Raw genomic sequence first — 13,893 nt, forward strand, 5'->3', positions numbered from 1 at the left:
ACTTAAGAGAGACAGTCACAGCTGTCCTTTTGGAATCCCAGTGAATTTGTTCAAAGGAGAATCTGTGTTTCTGTCCTTTCTTCCAGTCCTTCCCAGCTTCCCAAGGGACCTCGTGCCTTCTCAAAGCAGACTCCAGACACACTGAAGCAGAACAGGGCATGTAGCCTCACTGGTGACTGGCAGACAGCACCAAGAGCCTGGTAAGCCCAGACTGGCCCTGGCTGTCCCCACTTCCACCTAAACTGTGGCACATGAGCTGCAAGTGCAGCAGGGGTGGGCTTAAAACCCAAAGGTAGAAACAAGGTTTTGTCAGCAGCATGCTAGTTACAGAGCTTAGCTCCAGGCAGGCAGAGGGGTCTGGTGGCTTCATTTTTCTCCTGTCCCCTATCAGAGAGCAGCAGCTCCATGTTGTCCCTGCTGTTCTGCAAGAGGCCAAGGAGTGTTTCCATCCAGAGGTGCATTTGGCCTGGCCATGATAGCACTGAGGCCTGAAGGGCACCTTTCACTAAGGCAAAGCCTGTCACTGCTCAGCTTTGGCAGACACATTTCTCCCTCTTTTCTTTGACACGGGCTTTTTCCTGCAGAGGTCAGAATCCCGTGCCCTGCCATTCCCCTGCATGGTCTGGCTCAGCTAGTGTTTTCTCCTCCTTCACTTTTGTTGCTGGAATCTGGTAAGTCTTACTGAAAGGTTAGAAGAAACCTGGAAATCCCCTAAGGGGATGTTGCTGCTCTTTGCACTACCCAGAGTCAGTGAAATACTCTGCCTGGATCCCGGTAAAGGACAAGTACCCACGACTATGACTCTGGTCATCATGAACTGGGCAAGGTTTCCTTAATTTAGAGATATAATCAGAATATTGATCTACTAATGCCACCACTGCATAAGATTTGTGCTTTCCTTGGCTGGACAGGACATACGTGTTCTTTCCTCTTCTTTTTTTGTACTCTCACCACTGCATGGTCTCTTCTATGGCATTGATTCTGATCATCAGCCCTCATTCAGCTGACTTTTGGGTATTGCTGTCCTCTGCTGTACAAGGTCTTGGCAGCTGGTGCTCTCCAGTGATCCCCAATGGAGTTTGCATTGCTCCAGATCTTTGGTTTTCATTCCCAGAAAACAGACTTTGTCCAGTCCCTAGATCCCTGGCAGGCAGGAGTTTGCACAGCAGAGTGGAGGGCAATAGTTGCTGGCTGAGTCAGGCAAAGCTCAGCCCAGCATGTCCTTATCAGCCAGTGCAGATACACCACGGCCACTTTGTCCTGCACTCCGAGCTGGCCACGCTCTGAGCCAGAAGCCATAGAGATGTGTTTGAAGGGTGTTGTACCCAAATTATTTTGCTCTGTCTTCACATCTGCCAGTGTAGACATGCCTTGTGCCTGCCTGAGTGGGCTGGTAAGGCCATTTGTCACCAAGTTCGGAGAGCTGAACTTACTGTTATGTGAAGGAAGACTTACAAGCTTTCTTGTATTCACCTGCTGGTGCAGGGCCCTGAGTGGGACAGATTCAGTAAGACAGTGATGGGGGGTGAGAATGAGTGGTGGAAGCCTTTCTTTTTCACTTTGTTTTAAGGCTTGTACCAACTTGTCTCGTAAAATCCTCTCCTGCCTTCCAAATCCAGTCAACATGAGTCACCCGCTGAGCCCATCCTTTGCCTTCTCATTGCAACACGGATGACAGAAACCATCCAACAGGAGTGCTTGAATCCATGATGAGTTTTGTTCTATTGCATAAATCTTTTCCCCGTTTACAGGTGAGTTGCTACAGACCTATTGCCTGGGTGGTATTCCTGCAGCCAGTTCCCAAACAGCGTGTATCTGGGCTTCCCGCTGCCATCCCGTGCGTGCTGGAGTAATGCTCTTGTCTGTGCTACAGAAGGCAGGACAGCATGCCTGAACGGTATGGAAAAAGGTTATCCTGCAGACCTGTTTTCCTTACATATCCAGTGTAATGCAAAGATTCCCTGAGCCAGTATATTTGCTGCATGTCTTGGCATCTAAAGTTAGGGGTTTTAAAGTTACTTTTTTAAGAGAAGGAAAAAAAAAAAAACCCACCTATGGAGACTTTCTGGAGTGAGCAGGTAAGAGAAGGTGAGAAAAGGAAAGAAAGGGTTAGCCTGTCAGTACAATTACCATTTAGGAATGAGAGGAAACTAAGAGGCTTTTCTTCTTCCCTAATTTATTCCTTTATATATATGTATGTATTTTTGTCTGTATATTTATATATAAAGAAACAGCAAAGGACAAATCAACCCCCAGATTCATAAAAATGACAGCTATTTGGCATCGCAGTGTATGGAACACGTCCACCAAACTGAAACTAATTATCGCAGAGATGAATAACTGATTCCACTCCTTTACCCTATCTTTTTTCCCCCAAGGGCTTTTCCCTCCTTCCCCACCCACCTCCCTCTCCTCCATCCTCCCGGGGCCGGCAGGCAGAGGGTTACGGGCTGCACCTGTCTGGGTGTACCTGTCCCAGGGCACCTGTGCCGGCAGCCAATCCCCGCCGCCCTGCCAACCGACCTGTCAGCAAAATACCTGTACGCAAAACCTCAACATAAATCAAACACTTCACAGGCAATGTCTGTCTTTAGCAGGTACTAGAAGAGAGAAGTCATCAGAATTTACTGGCTGCAAGGATTTGGAAACGTGGGGAAATATGTCTAATGAACTTGAGTAAGTAGAGTTTTTTTCTGTTTACCCACTCTTCTCTGTAAAGGCTGAGTGTTTCTTCGGAGGCTTGTTTAAGTGCTTTGGGTCTGAATGAATTAGACTCCTTGGGTTAATCTGCCTGTCCAGCTGTTTGCAAGTGGAAGTAAAAGAATGGGATGGGAGCGTTTTTCAGACTTTCTGTTCCTCACTAACCTGTTGCTGCTCTTAGGACGAATCACTTCTTAGCGTTATTATTTAAGAGTTGCTTAAAACCAGGATCCTTTTTTTTTTTTTCTTCTCCCCCCCCCCCCCGACTAAACTTTGACACATGGGGTTTCTGTCTAGAGACAAGTCTGTTCTGCCTCTATCCAACAAAATCTAATGTTGGCTACAGTGATTCTGTGGTTTGTTGGTTTTTTTCTTACAAAATACCTTCCAAAGTATTTACCAATTTTGGATTAATTTCTAGGTTTTTGGGGGCGGGGGTTGTTGTGTGGTGTTCTTTTTTGTTGTTGTTGGGTTGTTTTGGGGGTATTTTCTGTTTGTTTGTTTGTTTGTTTTAAGTAAACGGATTCACATTATGATTCTATCGAGCAATTATGATTGATTATATTATTTTATTCTTTTTTTTTAAACAAGAAAAAGCACTTAACATTTTCTTGATCCTGTGTAACTCTTGCTTCTAATCTTGACACCTCCAAAATATTTTGGACTTTGGGTGCTCATGGTATGGATTTACACAGCATACTGTGCCTCACACCTCTGGAATAAAAGCAAACAAATGTCATATTGGTATGACATGGTGTAATAAAGGCTGGAGGAGTATTAGAACGGTAGTGAATGCTGCTGTCAATCCAGTCTTAAAAAGCTATCTAGGTATATAGCCCTATATGAAATAAATGTGTGTAATAAAATATATCAAGAAATATATGTCCATATATACATCTGTGTACAGATATGGTGCTTCAGAAGGTGTATTTTGAAAGAAAAACACATACCTGTATGTGTTTACAAGCCTGACAGAGGTGTTGTGACAGCTAATCTCTTAATAATTAAGAACCCTGAGAAGGTGCAGCACTAATTATTATTTTATGTAAATGCTAGGATCTGTATGCTTGGATCGATTAACAATCAGTGACTTAAATGTTCCCTTTCTGAACTCTTTGGGTAATTTATACTGGATGCTTTTTAAACTTAAGAGTCAGGCTATGTGGTTTACTCTCAAAATGTTACAGAGTGTGTGTGTGTACACAGTGCGTTGCAGAATTAGATTGATGTATTACTAATTATGGACTGGGGCATTATGTTACCTGATGAATTACATGGTTGCTTGACTCTCCTCTTACTAACGGGCTGTTAACCCCTGTGCCTTTCACATGAGAAAGGGGGAATTGATGGGAGCAGCATCCCTTTTGTGATTCAGATCTCAACTCCTGACCGATAAAGATGCAGAGGTTGCTGTCTGCTCTCAGTCTTCAGGACAGATCTCAGTATGGGGCTCTGTTTGGTTACCTCCGGAGGTAAAAGGCTCTGTGCAACGTTTTCCTGTAGATTGAACCTGAGGACACGTTTGCAGATCTCTGTGAAAATTTCACTTTAGTTCACTAGCCCAAAGCTGGAGGAAAACAATTCTCTCGGGAGTACAGAGAGCGGTGTGTACCAACCCCAGCCTGCTGGTGCCTTGTCAGAGGGCAGGGGCAGGCGCTGCCAGCTCCCCTGGAGAAACCGTTTAGGAGCAGGATGCGCCTGGAGTACCTCACCCGAAAACTCCCCAGGGGCTGACGGGGAGCAGTGATAGGAGATAAGGGAGCTGGGAACTTCGTGGTACCAAAGGTATAGCTGAAACTTGCAGACAGCTTTTGGGTTTACTGTGAGGGGGAAAAGGTGTCAGCGGGGAGGGGAAACCTTATGAAGAGCTGCTAAAGCCCAACATCTGAGCAATGGGGCTGCTGCAGTAGCTGTTAACCTCTGGTTAATCACCCAGGCCAAAGCCGTACAGGGTGTAGCTTTGTAGACATCAGTGGAAGGAAAGGGCTCTCAGAAGCAGTACTTAGAGGATCTGATAAGGGCAGCAGTGTATGTCTGCGTGTCTCGCACAGCCATTGTTCTTTATACAATCCCCACGACAAGCTGAGCACAGGGAGGATGGATCTGAGCTGTGAACATGTGCCCAGATGTAGCTGATTTTAAGGGAGCTGTGATATCCCCATGGACTGATGCTGTCACCCAAAATGACAGGGAGAATAATCTCATCTCTCCCTTTGCCACTTTAATTTCACAGAAAGGACTGGGAAGAGACTAGTGTGGCATGAGAGAATGAGATGTTTTGCCTATTATAAAATATTCTAACTGATAATTTCCATAGTCTTCTAAATTGAACTTACTTCTAACTCTGCAATGTGTGGGCTTGAAAGAGTTAACCAGGAGTTACTCCCAGTTGTGGTTTTGTGGTCGAAACCATGATCGCCAGAAGCAAATTTTTGTCATGCATAAGGTGTGTTATTAAAACTTGAGTTATGCTCCTGGTGAATGAAAAGTTAAAGCTCTTTTATAAAATCCTGGCAGTAAAGCACACAAGGGATAACCATGCTGAAGCAAGGTACGCTTTCAAGGGAGACGTGGGTTTTATTTTTTTTTTTTTTAAGCTATGTAAAGAGAAAGAGAGATTTGTAAATTAAAGAAACAACAATCAAATAACTGCTATACAATTCATAACAAAGGAGTAAAAGCCCTCTGAATAAACTCTAGACTCAAAGCAGAGATAAATCAACATTTACATAGTATCTCTGCTTTGATGTTTTGGGTCACATTTTCAACTGATTGGTACATTGGTATAATTCCAGATAAATTTGTGGAATAAAGACAGTTACACTGATGAGGATCTACTCCTGCTTTGTTCAGTCTGGTGTTTAAATTGTTGATCATTGTAAAGTATTCATCTGAAAATGCATGGGGCACTTACATTGCACCTGCAAGCACTTCAGTTCGGCTAATTGGCAGGGAGATGCTCCTGATCAGTGCCTTGGATCCTCGAATAGTGTGTGCTCAAGGATGATAAAGACAACAGCTGAAAAATACGTTAATCAGTGGAATTGATTGTATAGCATACAATTATATTCTGGCTGGGGTTCCATTGCTAATACCCAAGTTTCAAAGGCTTGGAAGATAAGAAAATGTGATGGCTTGTTTCTTGTTATTCCTATAGGTGTTATGTTGTTCTGGCTGGTAGCTGTGATTATGGTATGGGTGAGGGTAGCTCTGATCCAAAAATGTCCCTTGTCCCCAGAATGTTCATAACCGCAAGCGTTCAGACGACAAGAGCAGGCGCCATTTACCAAGGTACTTGGTTCCTGGGTGCCAGCCACCTGCTGTGTCAAGTTTTTGTTTCTTTTCATCATTCTGTTTTTGCTGTCTGAGTTGTGATCCTTGCTCTCCAGAAATGCATTGTTTAATAGGATTATACCTAGAACGGGATGAATCGTATTTGTTTGGCAAAAACATTGCTGTTTAATAAAAAAAATAGGATAATGTGTTTCAAACAAAGTAAAAGGCTTGCCTGACCTTGGGGGACACATGTTCACAGGATACTCTGAATCAGAATATATTAGAGTGGACATACAGAGTATATCAGCCAAGCATATTATAGATCTTGGCAGCCAAGATCTGGCCAGCCTGAAAAGTCCCTCCAGGATGGGAAGGAAGAGGAAAACAAAAGGGGAGAGCCAGCCCTGGCTGTATCTCACCGGGTCTGCAGGTAGTCCACAGTGCAGCTGAAGGAGGTACAGTCACTGCCAGCCATCAAGGATAGCCTGGTAGGGCAAGGGAGCAAGCTGCATGGCGTGAGGCTTGTGTCAAGTGTCCTGTCCTGACACACGCTTCCTGTATCCTCTTGGGCAACGCACTGAGGATTCACCTCACCCACCTTCAGCCAGCTTAAACCCAGGTGCCAAGTTTGTTAGCTGACTGAATTTGCAGGCAACAGGAAGAGATTGGCACATCCCAGCCTAAAATGGGAGGACCAAACTGTCCTGTTGGCTCTTGGAGCACGTAGGAAGCCTGAGACTCGATGCATAACTCTGCAGTGGCAAGCCTCCTGTCAGGTTAATATTAATCTCTGCTCTTACTACTTTCTTAAATGAGTGCTGAGGTTCACACAGAAATATGTAACATCATTTAGTGTGTTACTGCAGGATCCTCTGATAGGATGTGATGAGGGAAGTACAGAAACTTGAGTAAAACTGGGCTCTGTTCTTAGTCAGGGCGTCTGGGGTCTGCTACAGTTCAAATAACCCATAATAATTGATTACTAGATTAAAACCAGATTACCTGAAGAGCAATAAAAAAGAAACAAACTTTGTTGCAAAAGATTGCATATCCCTTTATTGCTACTGTTGGTTTTTTTTAATCCAAGTCTTGTAAAACTGTGATTTTTTTTTTTTTTTTAATTTAAAAGCCACAGCTCTTAGAGTCAGTGAATATATGAGAGTTAAAAAAATAAAATAGCAAATAGCTAGGTTTTTGGATGTGGAAGTTGGGGGGTGAAATCCATAAGCACTGAAAACAAAACAAGATAAGTGAATGCACTGCAACTCTTGGAGTTATGAAGCTCTTCCTATCGTGTGTAATCTTTCTTACAGTGTTTGAAGGACTGGGAGCTTCAATGCAGTGTGCGTGTGTGTGTGTTACATCTTGGTGGAGATGAAGGTTTGTGTTCATGAATACATGTATACATAAGGTGTCCTTATCTGTCTACAATGAAAATAAGAAAGCTAGTGAAGTTTAGACCAAAATTTCAGAAGTGCCAGGTGGTAGCAGATGCTCAGTCAGAGGCACTGTTCAGGGCCTGGGTTTTGTGTCCTCCCTTTGGAGGCAGATCACTCTGAAACTCTGGACACCTCAAAACTGGAGCATCTGACATCAAAAACTGCTTCTGGAAAAAATCAGCCATAATTCCTGAACTGCAAACTAATTCTGTGCTGTAATTTGTTTTGTTAGGCAGGGAAGGTACTAAAGCACGAATCATTTGTGAAATGTGATTGTGTGGGTGGATACCTCAAGGATGATGTTATCAGGTAAAACACAATACCAGCTGGTGTCCCCCAAACATCACTCAACACTGAATGTCTCATGGAGCCCTTCAGGCTAGAAAGGCAGGAACCAGTCCAATGCTGGTGAGGTTTATAGCAGAGGTTCAGGTCTGGCTCTGTTCTCTCATCTTCACTGAGCAGCCTTGGATAAGTGATTTTAATGTCAATCCCCATGCCTCAGTTTCTCCTCCTGTGATAATAAATAGCTTCAAAAGCGGGGAGCTAGGCTGGTGTAAAAATGGAAGAATACTGAGCTTGGATCTTGGGTTTGTGGGTCCTAAAGAGCTGTAAGTAACCCAAGAGGGCCAAGAGACAGGCAAGTTCCCTGCATATTACCCAGATAGTGCCTGTCCCTGGAAGGTTTGTCTGGCTCCAGGACTCTTTGGATTCAGCCTACAAACTGTTCCAACTGGTTTCAGCTCCGCAGGAGAGCTGGGGTGGGGGATTCAGTCAAAGAGTTTGGCAGGGTTCTATCTCCCTGAGTGTCAGCACAGCACGCATTGCCCTGGTCCCCACCCTCCTCCGTCCCATCTGTGGGGACGCACCACACCTTCCCCGCTGTATTGCCGGAGCCAGCTGCATTGCTAACCCATCTTCCTGGGTGGTGCTGAGCACCACTGGCTTTGCATCGATGCTGAGGACTCTCAGCGCCCTTTTGGGAAACAGGAGCCATTTCTCGGAGATGCTCACGGTGGCCCCTTTTCTGTCCATCCCAGCCACCGCACTGATTCTGATCAGCACTTATTAAATGCAGGTAGATGCCCTGCTGTGTGCATCTGTGTAGGGTCTCTGGATGGACACGACGGGGTTAGCCTAGCCTGTCTTGTGCATGTGCCACAGAGGCCACATGCTTCCAGGAAAAAAAGAGGCTTGTGCACTGTCTTTGTGGGTGAAACAGAGCTGAGGGATGGCTAGGAAACATCCAGCTGTTGTGCTGAGTTAACATACTGCACTACCCTGAGGTGATTTTGCTGCTGAAATGCCCCTGAAGAAATCCAGTGACAGAGGCAACACTGTTATCCAGCTGCCAGAGAAAATATTTCAATCCTGTAGGCAGTGCAGGTCAGGGTCCATGAAATTAGTGGTCTCCTTTGACACCTATCGATCGACACTGTATTGTACTTGGCAACTAGGCAATGTTTTTCATTATTAGTCTGTATGTTTGTTATGTTTCTTTTTGTGTTTTGTTTTTCCTAGTTCTGTCTCTGTCTGGATTTTTGCTTGACTGTGTGAATGGGCCTGTGACAGTATGTTTACTGATGGCTGTACATTGTCTTCAGATATGCTTATTTATTAAACTTGCAAAGATACGGTAAAATCAGAATTTAGCTGAGAAGTTTGGATTTAGTAACGAGGCCACTTTGTAGATGCTGTTCTTCCTTGGCAAGGGGGCCTGGTTTACAGGCTAAAATCTTTACCCCAGAAAGCAGTGATGGTAAATGCTGTTCTTCATCGGCCCTGCTCTCTCAAGTGTAGTGTTGATCCTTCCCCATGTTACTGATAAGAAGCTCTTGGGGAACATCAGGGTTATTTCAATAGGGAGGTGAGTGCAATGCACAAAGCCAGAGCTAATAAAACCCCCTGCCTGAACTGCCTGGGGTATCTCTGAAGTCCTGCGGGCCAGAGTCTCTATTCTGTGGCTTTGAATTCCTGCTGCTGGTTGCCATGGATTCTCTGCTCCTTTGACAATGTGATGTTTCTCTGTAGCCATCAGCATCTGGCATGGCTAATATTTAGGTTGGAGGCTTAATCAGTTATAGGGGAGAGAACAAAGACAAGCAGCACAAAGCTTAAAGGCCGGCAAAACCACCCACTGAAGCCCAACAAAAGGCAAAAGGAATACAAGCGTTTCTTTCCTGCTTGCCTGATCTCCCCACCTAGACCCTTTGGGCATATTCTCCTCTTTCAGCATAGCCCTGAGTGTTTATTCATAATCAGGAGGCCACTGTTATGGTAGACTTGGCAGATAAATAGGGGAAACAGAGATTGGGTGGGATGGAGGGGGGAAAGGGGGCTGGTATCATCCTGTGTCAAATTCTAAACTGTTTGGAAACAAATAGACTGCTCCCTTCCCAAAATCGTGCACTGCTTTGCACATGACCCCGAGGCTCCAGCGTGGTGAGTCTGTGCACACAAGAAGGGAGGTCGCTGGTCCCATGTGTTTGTGTTTCGCTAACCGATCCTCGCTTTGTCTGAGCCACTGCACTAAGGCGACTGCCTGTAAAAGGAAAGTTTGTTTTGCCAAACAGAGAGCAGACAGTTTGCAGTGGACAAACATGGCATAGCCACATGGAAGGGGCATTGCAGGGAGTGATGAAAGTAAAGTTCACGTGTGTTTGGATCTGGATTTGGATGTCCCTTTCCTGCATCTCTACTTCACAGCGATTGCTAATGCTGAGTTGGAAGTAGGCTATAGAAGCAAACTGACACAATGGTATCCTGTAGCTGAGTGAACTGAAATGCATCTGATGTCAAAAAGGTGCCTCTAAACATGTCATCATATCTGCTTATCTCCTCAAATCACCCTCTTTCTTCAGATATTGGTTAGCACTGTTGACCTACTGGAATAGGGTCAGAGCAGAGCCGACCTCTCTGGAAATGTAAGGCGGGATGAAGTCTGCATTACGTCTCATCTGCAGAGCTGTACCAGCTGCAGAGTTTTATCTGAGGCAATTCAAGTGGCTCCACTCAGATATTTCAGTGACTACTAGAGATCATATGAACTCTGGAAAAGAAACAAGATGGAATAAATGTGCAATCCCCATCATGTCACCTTTGTCCAAGTCCTCATCTGGGTGAATCAGTGCAAGGTCACTGGGACCAATGCAGTTCCCAACTCACAGGAGGAGCTGCTGTGTTGCTGTGCAGTCAGCCCACCAACTTTCAAGGACTTTGCAGTTTCTAAGCACTACAGGGTCCTGACTGAAGACTCCAGCAAGTCTTGCTGGAGTAGCCTAAAATGCTGCTGTCCTAATCTTCCAGTCCCTCCTTTCTGCTGCAGTTTGCTGCTTTGTAACAGAAGTACCATAAGGCAACGTGTGCCCACATTTTAGCGCTCTCAAGTTCAGAGCACGGCATATGGCTTTAGGAGAGTGCCTTTGCTTTACTATGCCAGGTTGAGGGCAGGGCAGGTTTTTCATTGTGCCATCTCTGCTGCAGGGACAGTTTCTCCTAGCAGAGGCAGGGGGCAGGCAGTGATGAGGTGGTAATGGCTGCAAACAGCACAGCCAGAGCTACCTAAAGAAGCCAGGAGCCACATGTGAAAATGAGATGCAGGCTCCTAGGACACTTTTCAAACTTGTATTCTTTATAAACTGGACATAGCTACAAGTGGTTGAGATCTTAAGCCCCTCCTCCAACTTCCCTCTGCCTCCAGAGTGCAGACCAGATGATAAAATGCTAAAGCATCAGCTGCTCATGCATACAGCGGTTGTGCCATGCCAAAGTGACAAGGCAGGGAGGCAGAATAGAGTCACACAACAAGGACTGCTTCAGTTGAGGGCTTGGGTAAGGGAGAATAAAGCTCCAAAGCATTTTTCCTTGTAATAGCTGAGCTTTTTTAAGCTCCTGAATGCTTTGTCGCTACATCTTACCATGGTGTGTTTATCTATGTTGATTACAAGTGATAGAAGCTGAGTCTCACCCTGAGAGCAAGCTCTGTTGCTGCCTATTCTTCCTTGAGAAGATTGGATTGAGAATAGGTGAGGATTCCTGTCCGGACAGGACTGAACAGCCCATCGCCAAGTCGACAGCAGTGAAATCTGAGTCATGCCGATTGCTCGCCTTGGAGACAGCAGCGGCACTGAAGGGGAGGGAGGGCTGCGTGAGAAACGCTAAAGACAACGAAACTCGCAAAACACCTGGTGAAGTTTCATGCGCGGGGTGAAACTGGTGTTAGTGCATCATCCCGACATGTGAGGGAGAAGAGGAGCAAACTCAGCGTCTCCGTTATACCAGCGCGTGATGGGAGCTTGTGGTGGCCGGAACCATAACATGGAAGCAGCTCCTCTCTGAACCAACCTGAGCTCAGGTGCCTGCCGCCACGTGAGCATAGAAACCAGTGGGAATTGGGTGCCTCGGGCTATTAGCAGAGCTGTTACCAGCTTCTCTCCTGTGCAGCTCGGATGTGGAGGGACTCTGCGTGGAAGCAACATATTCTTTAATAAAAAGTTGACAAGGACGGTAGAGGCAGCCCGTGATGGCCTCATCTGTGCTACTCTGGGAGAGACTGTGTACCATTATAGGGCTGCTACTCTGCTCAGCCAAGGAGAGCTCTGGAGTCTGATCCAGGAGCATCACCAAAACTATCTATCCATGATTTATATGTGTATTCCCCGCTGGAGACGTGGCAATGTAAGAGATTGGTGCGTGTGCAGGGGTGAAGCCATCTTAGTTGGGCTGCCAGGGAGGATGGACCAGCATCCTTCATCCCATCCAAGGTCTACCTCCGCACCCTTCCATTTTCCAGCCCAGGAGCATCCGCTGAGCACCTGGCTTTTTACCCTGTCAGCATGGGCAGCTCGCACCAAGTGGGCTAGCAGTATCTGTCGTGGTTAGCAATAATTGGGAGTTTCAGAGATGCCAGATTCCTTTCAAGAGGAATTATTGTTCTCCGAATGATTCACTTAAAAGTCTAGCCCAGGACTTATTATAAACACATGGAGAGTAGCGTAATGGAAACAACATATTCCTTATAAAAATGCCTTCAAAACGTAGCATTCATTACCTAAACTCGTGTAGATTTTCTTTGCCTTTCCATAAAAAAAATCAGCAATTGGAAAAGTTCTGCTCTTGGCAACTTTGGAGATTTACAGAAATCTTCTTATAATTTTTTTAAACTTCTGCTAATAAAACCCAGTCTGCCCTTCCTGGGCACTTCCATTTTGATGAAAAAGTAATTTTTGTCCACAAACTTGTTTTTTATGATGAATAGTATGAGCTGTTGTGGTGATGCCATATACATGTGGCTGAAGGACGTGACAGGAGTACGGCCACTGATTCATCCTCTGCTCTGAGTGGGGTGAACCTGCAGCGCAGAGCACCCAGGGAATGTGCGGAGGTGCTTCTGTGCTGGCAGCTAGTAGGATTTGCTGGAGGAAAAGGAAAGATGACCAATGTTTGGGTAATTAAGTGTCTGACAGTTTATTAACATAAGATGGAGAGACCTAGAGAAAGTGCCAGAAGAGAGGACAGGCAGGGCATTATTTTGGTATGTTGCTTCTCAGCTCACATAGTCCCATGAGCCTCACCTTTGTCAGGAATTTTTTAGTGGAAGGGAGGGTGTTGTGATCTGCCTGTCTACTTCCCTCTAAGTAAAATCATATACAAATGATTGAAAAAATTTAAAAACCATGAACTACAGCAAAGAAAAATGACGGGGTTTGGTTTCATCTGGGTAGGTCAAGTTCTCTGAACACTGAGTGATCATTTATATTTGTAGGCTGCACTGGCACTTAGCTCCAAATTCAAGGAAAAATTTTGCAAAGTTTCCTGATCATGTTGCATTCAAATCACCGACCAACATCCCACCTTGACGGTGCATGATCTGGCTGGGAGGTAGTGTGCGCTTGCTGAGGAAGGAGCAGTTGCAGATGATGTCATGGTGTTTTCATTCCGTCGCTGGGGCAGGAGGAGGGAAGCAGAGGTACATCTGCCTCTCTGCATGGCCCCACCAGAGAGACTCTGGCCTAATTTTGTACATAGCTACAGGCAGAAGAATTGGTAATCTCAAAGACTCTGGGAGTTAAGGACCAGGAAAGCATCACTTCTCCATTCCAGCAGTGCCTTTGGGAAGCCCTTCATGTGTTCAGCTGGGTGGCATAGAAATTGCTGTGGAAAATTAGTATCCTTCATTCCCTGTTTCCTCTGTCTGGCTCAGTTTTAGATCTGTGCGTCTGATGAAGAATGACACCATGAACTTCCAGAAATTCCCCTATACCAGTGAAGATGAAGCCTGGAAAACCTACCTAGAGAACCCCTTGACCGCAGCCACCAAAGCTATGATGAGGGTGAATGGAGATGATGACAGCGTGGCTGCCCTGAGCCTCCTCTATGACTACTACATGGTACGTTCCCATTGGGGCTGGGTGTCTTGGGGGAGTTTGTCCCGGAGGAGAAGCGTGAAGGTAAAATATGTGCTCAGCCACCTTAGGAG

General features: G+C 45.5%; 1 protein-coding gene across 1 annotated transcript in view; it reads left to right on the forward strand.

The window, feature by feature from the left end:
- Window positions 1-2,597: 2,597 nt before the first annotated feature.
- Window positions 2,598-13,893, forward strand: part of GRHL3 (grainyhead like transcription factor 3) — a 29,689-nt gene continuing 18,393 nt past the window's right edge. The window contains exons 1-2 of the mRNA XM_030039982.2: window positions 2,598-2,676; window positions 13,618-13,804. Of these exons, the coding sequence (XP_029895842.1) occupies window positions 2,660-2,676; window positions 13,618-13,804 (204 nt within the window). The 5' untranslated portion in view covers window positions 2,598-2,659. The remainder of the gene's footprint in view (window positions 2,677-13,617; window positions 13,805-13,893) is intronic.

The sequence above is a fragment of the Aquila chrysaetos genome, chromosome 16 (assembly GCF_900496995.4).
Source record: "Aquila chrysaetos chrysaetos chromosome 16, bAquChr1.4, whole genome shotgun sequence".
Classification (NCBI taxonomy): Eukaryota; Metazoa; Chordata; class Aves; order Accipitriformes; family Accipitridae; genus Aquila; species Aquila chrysaetos.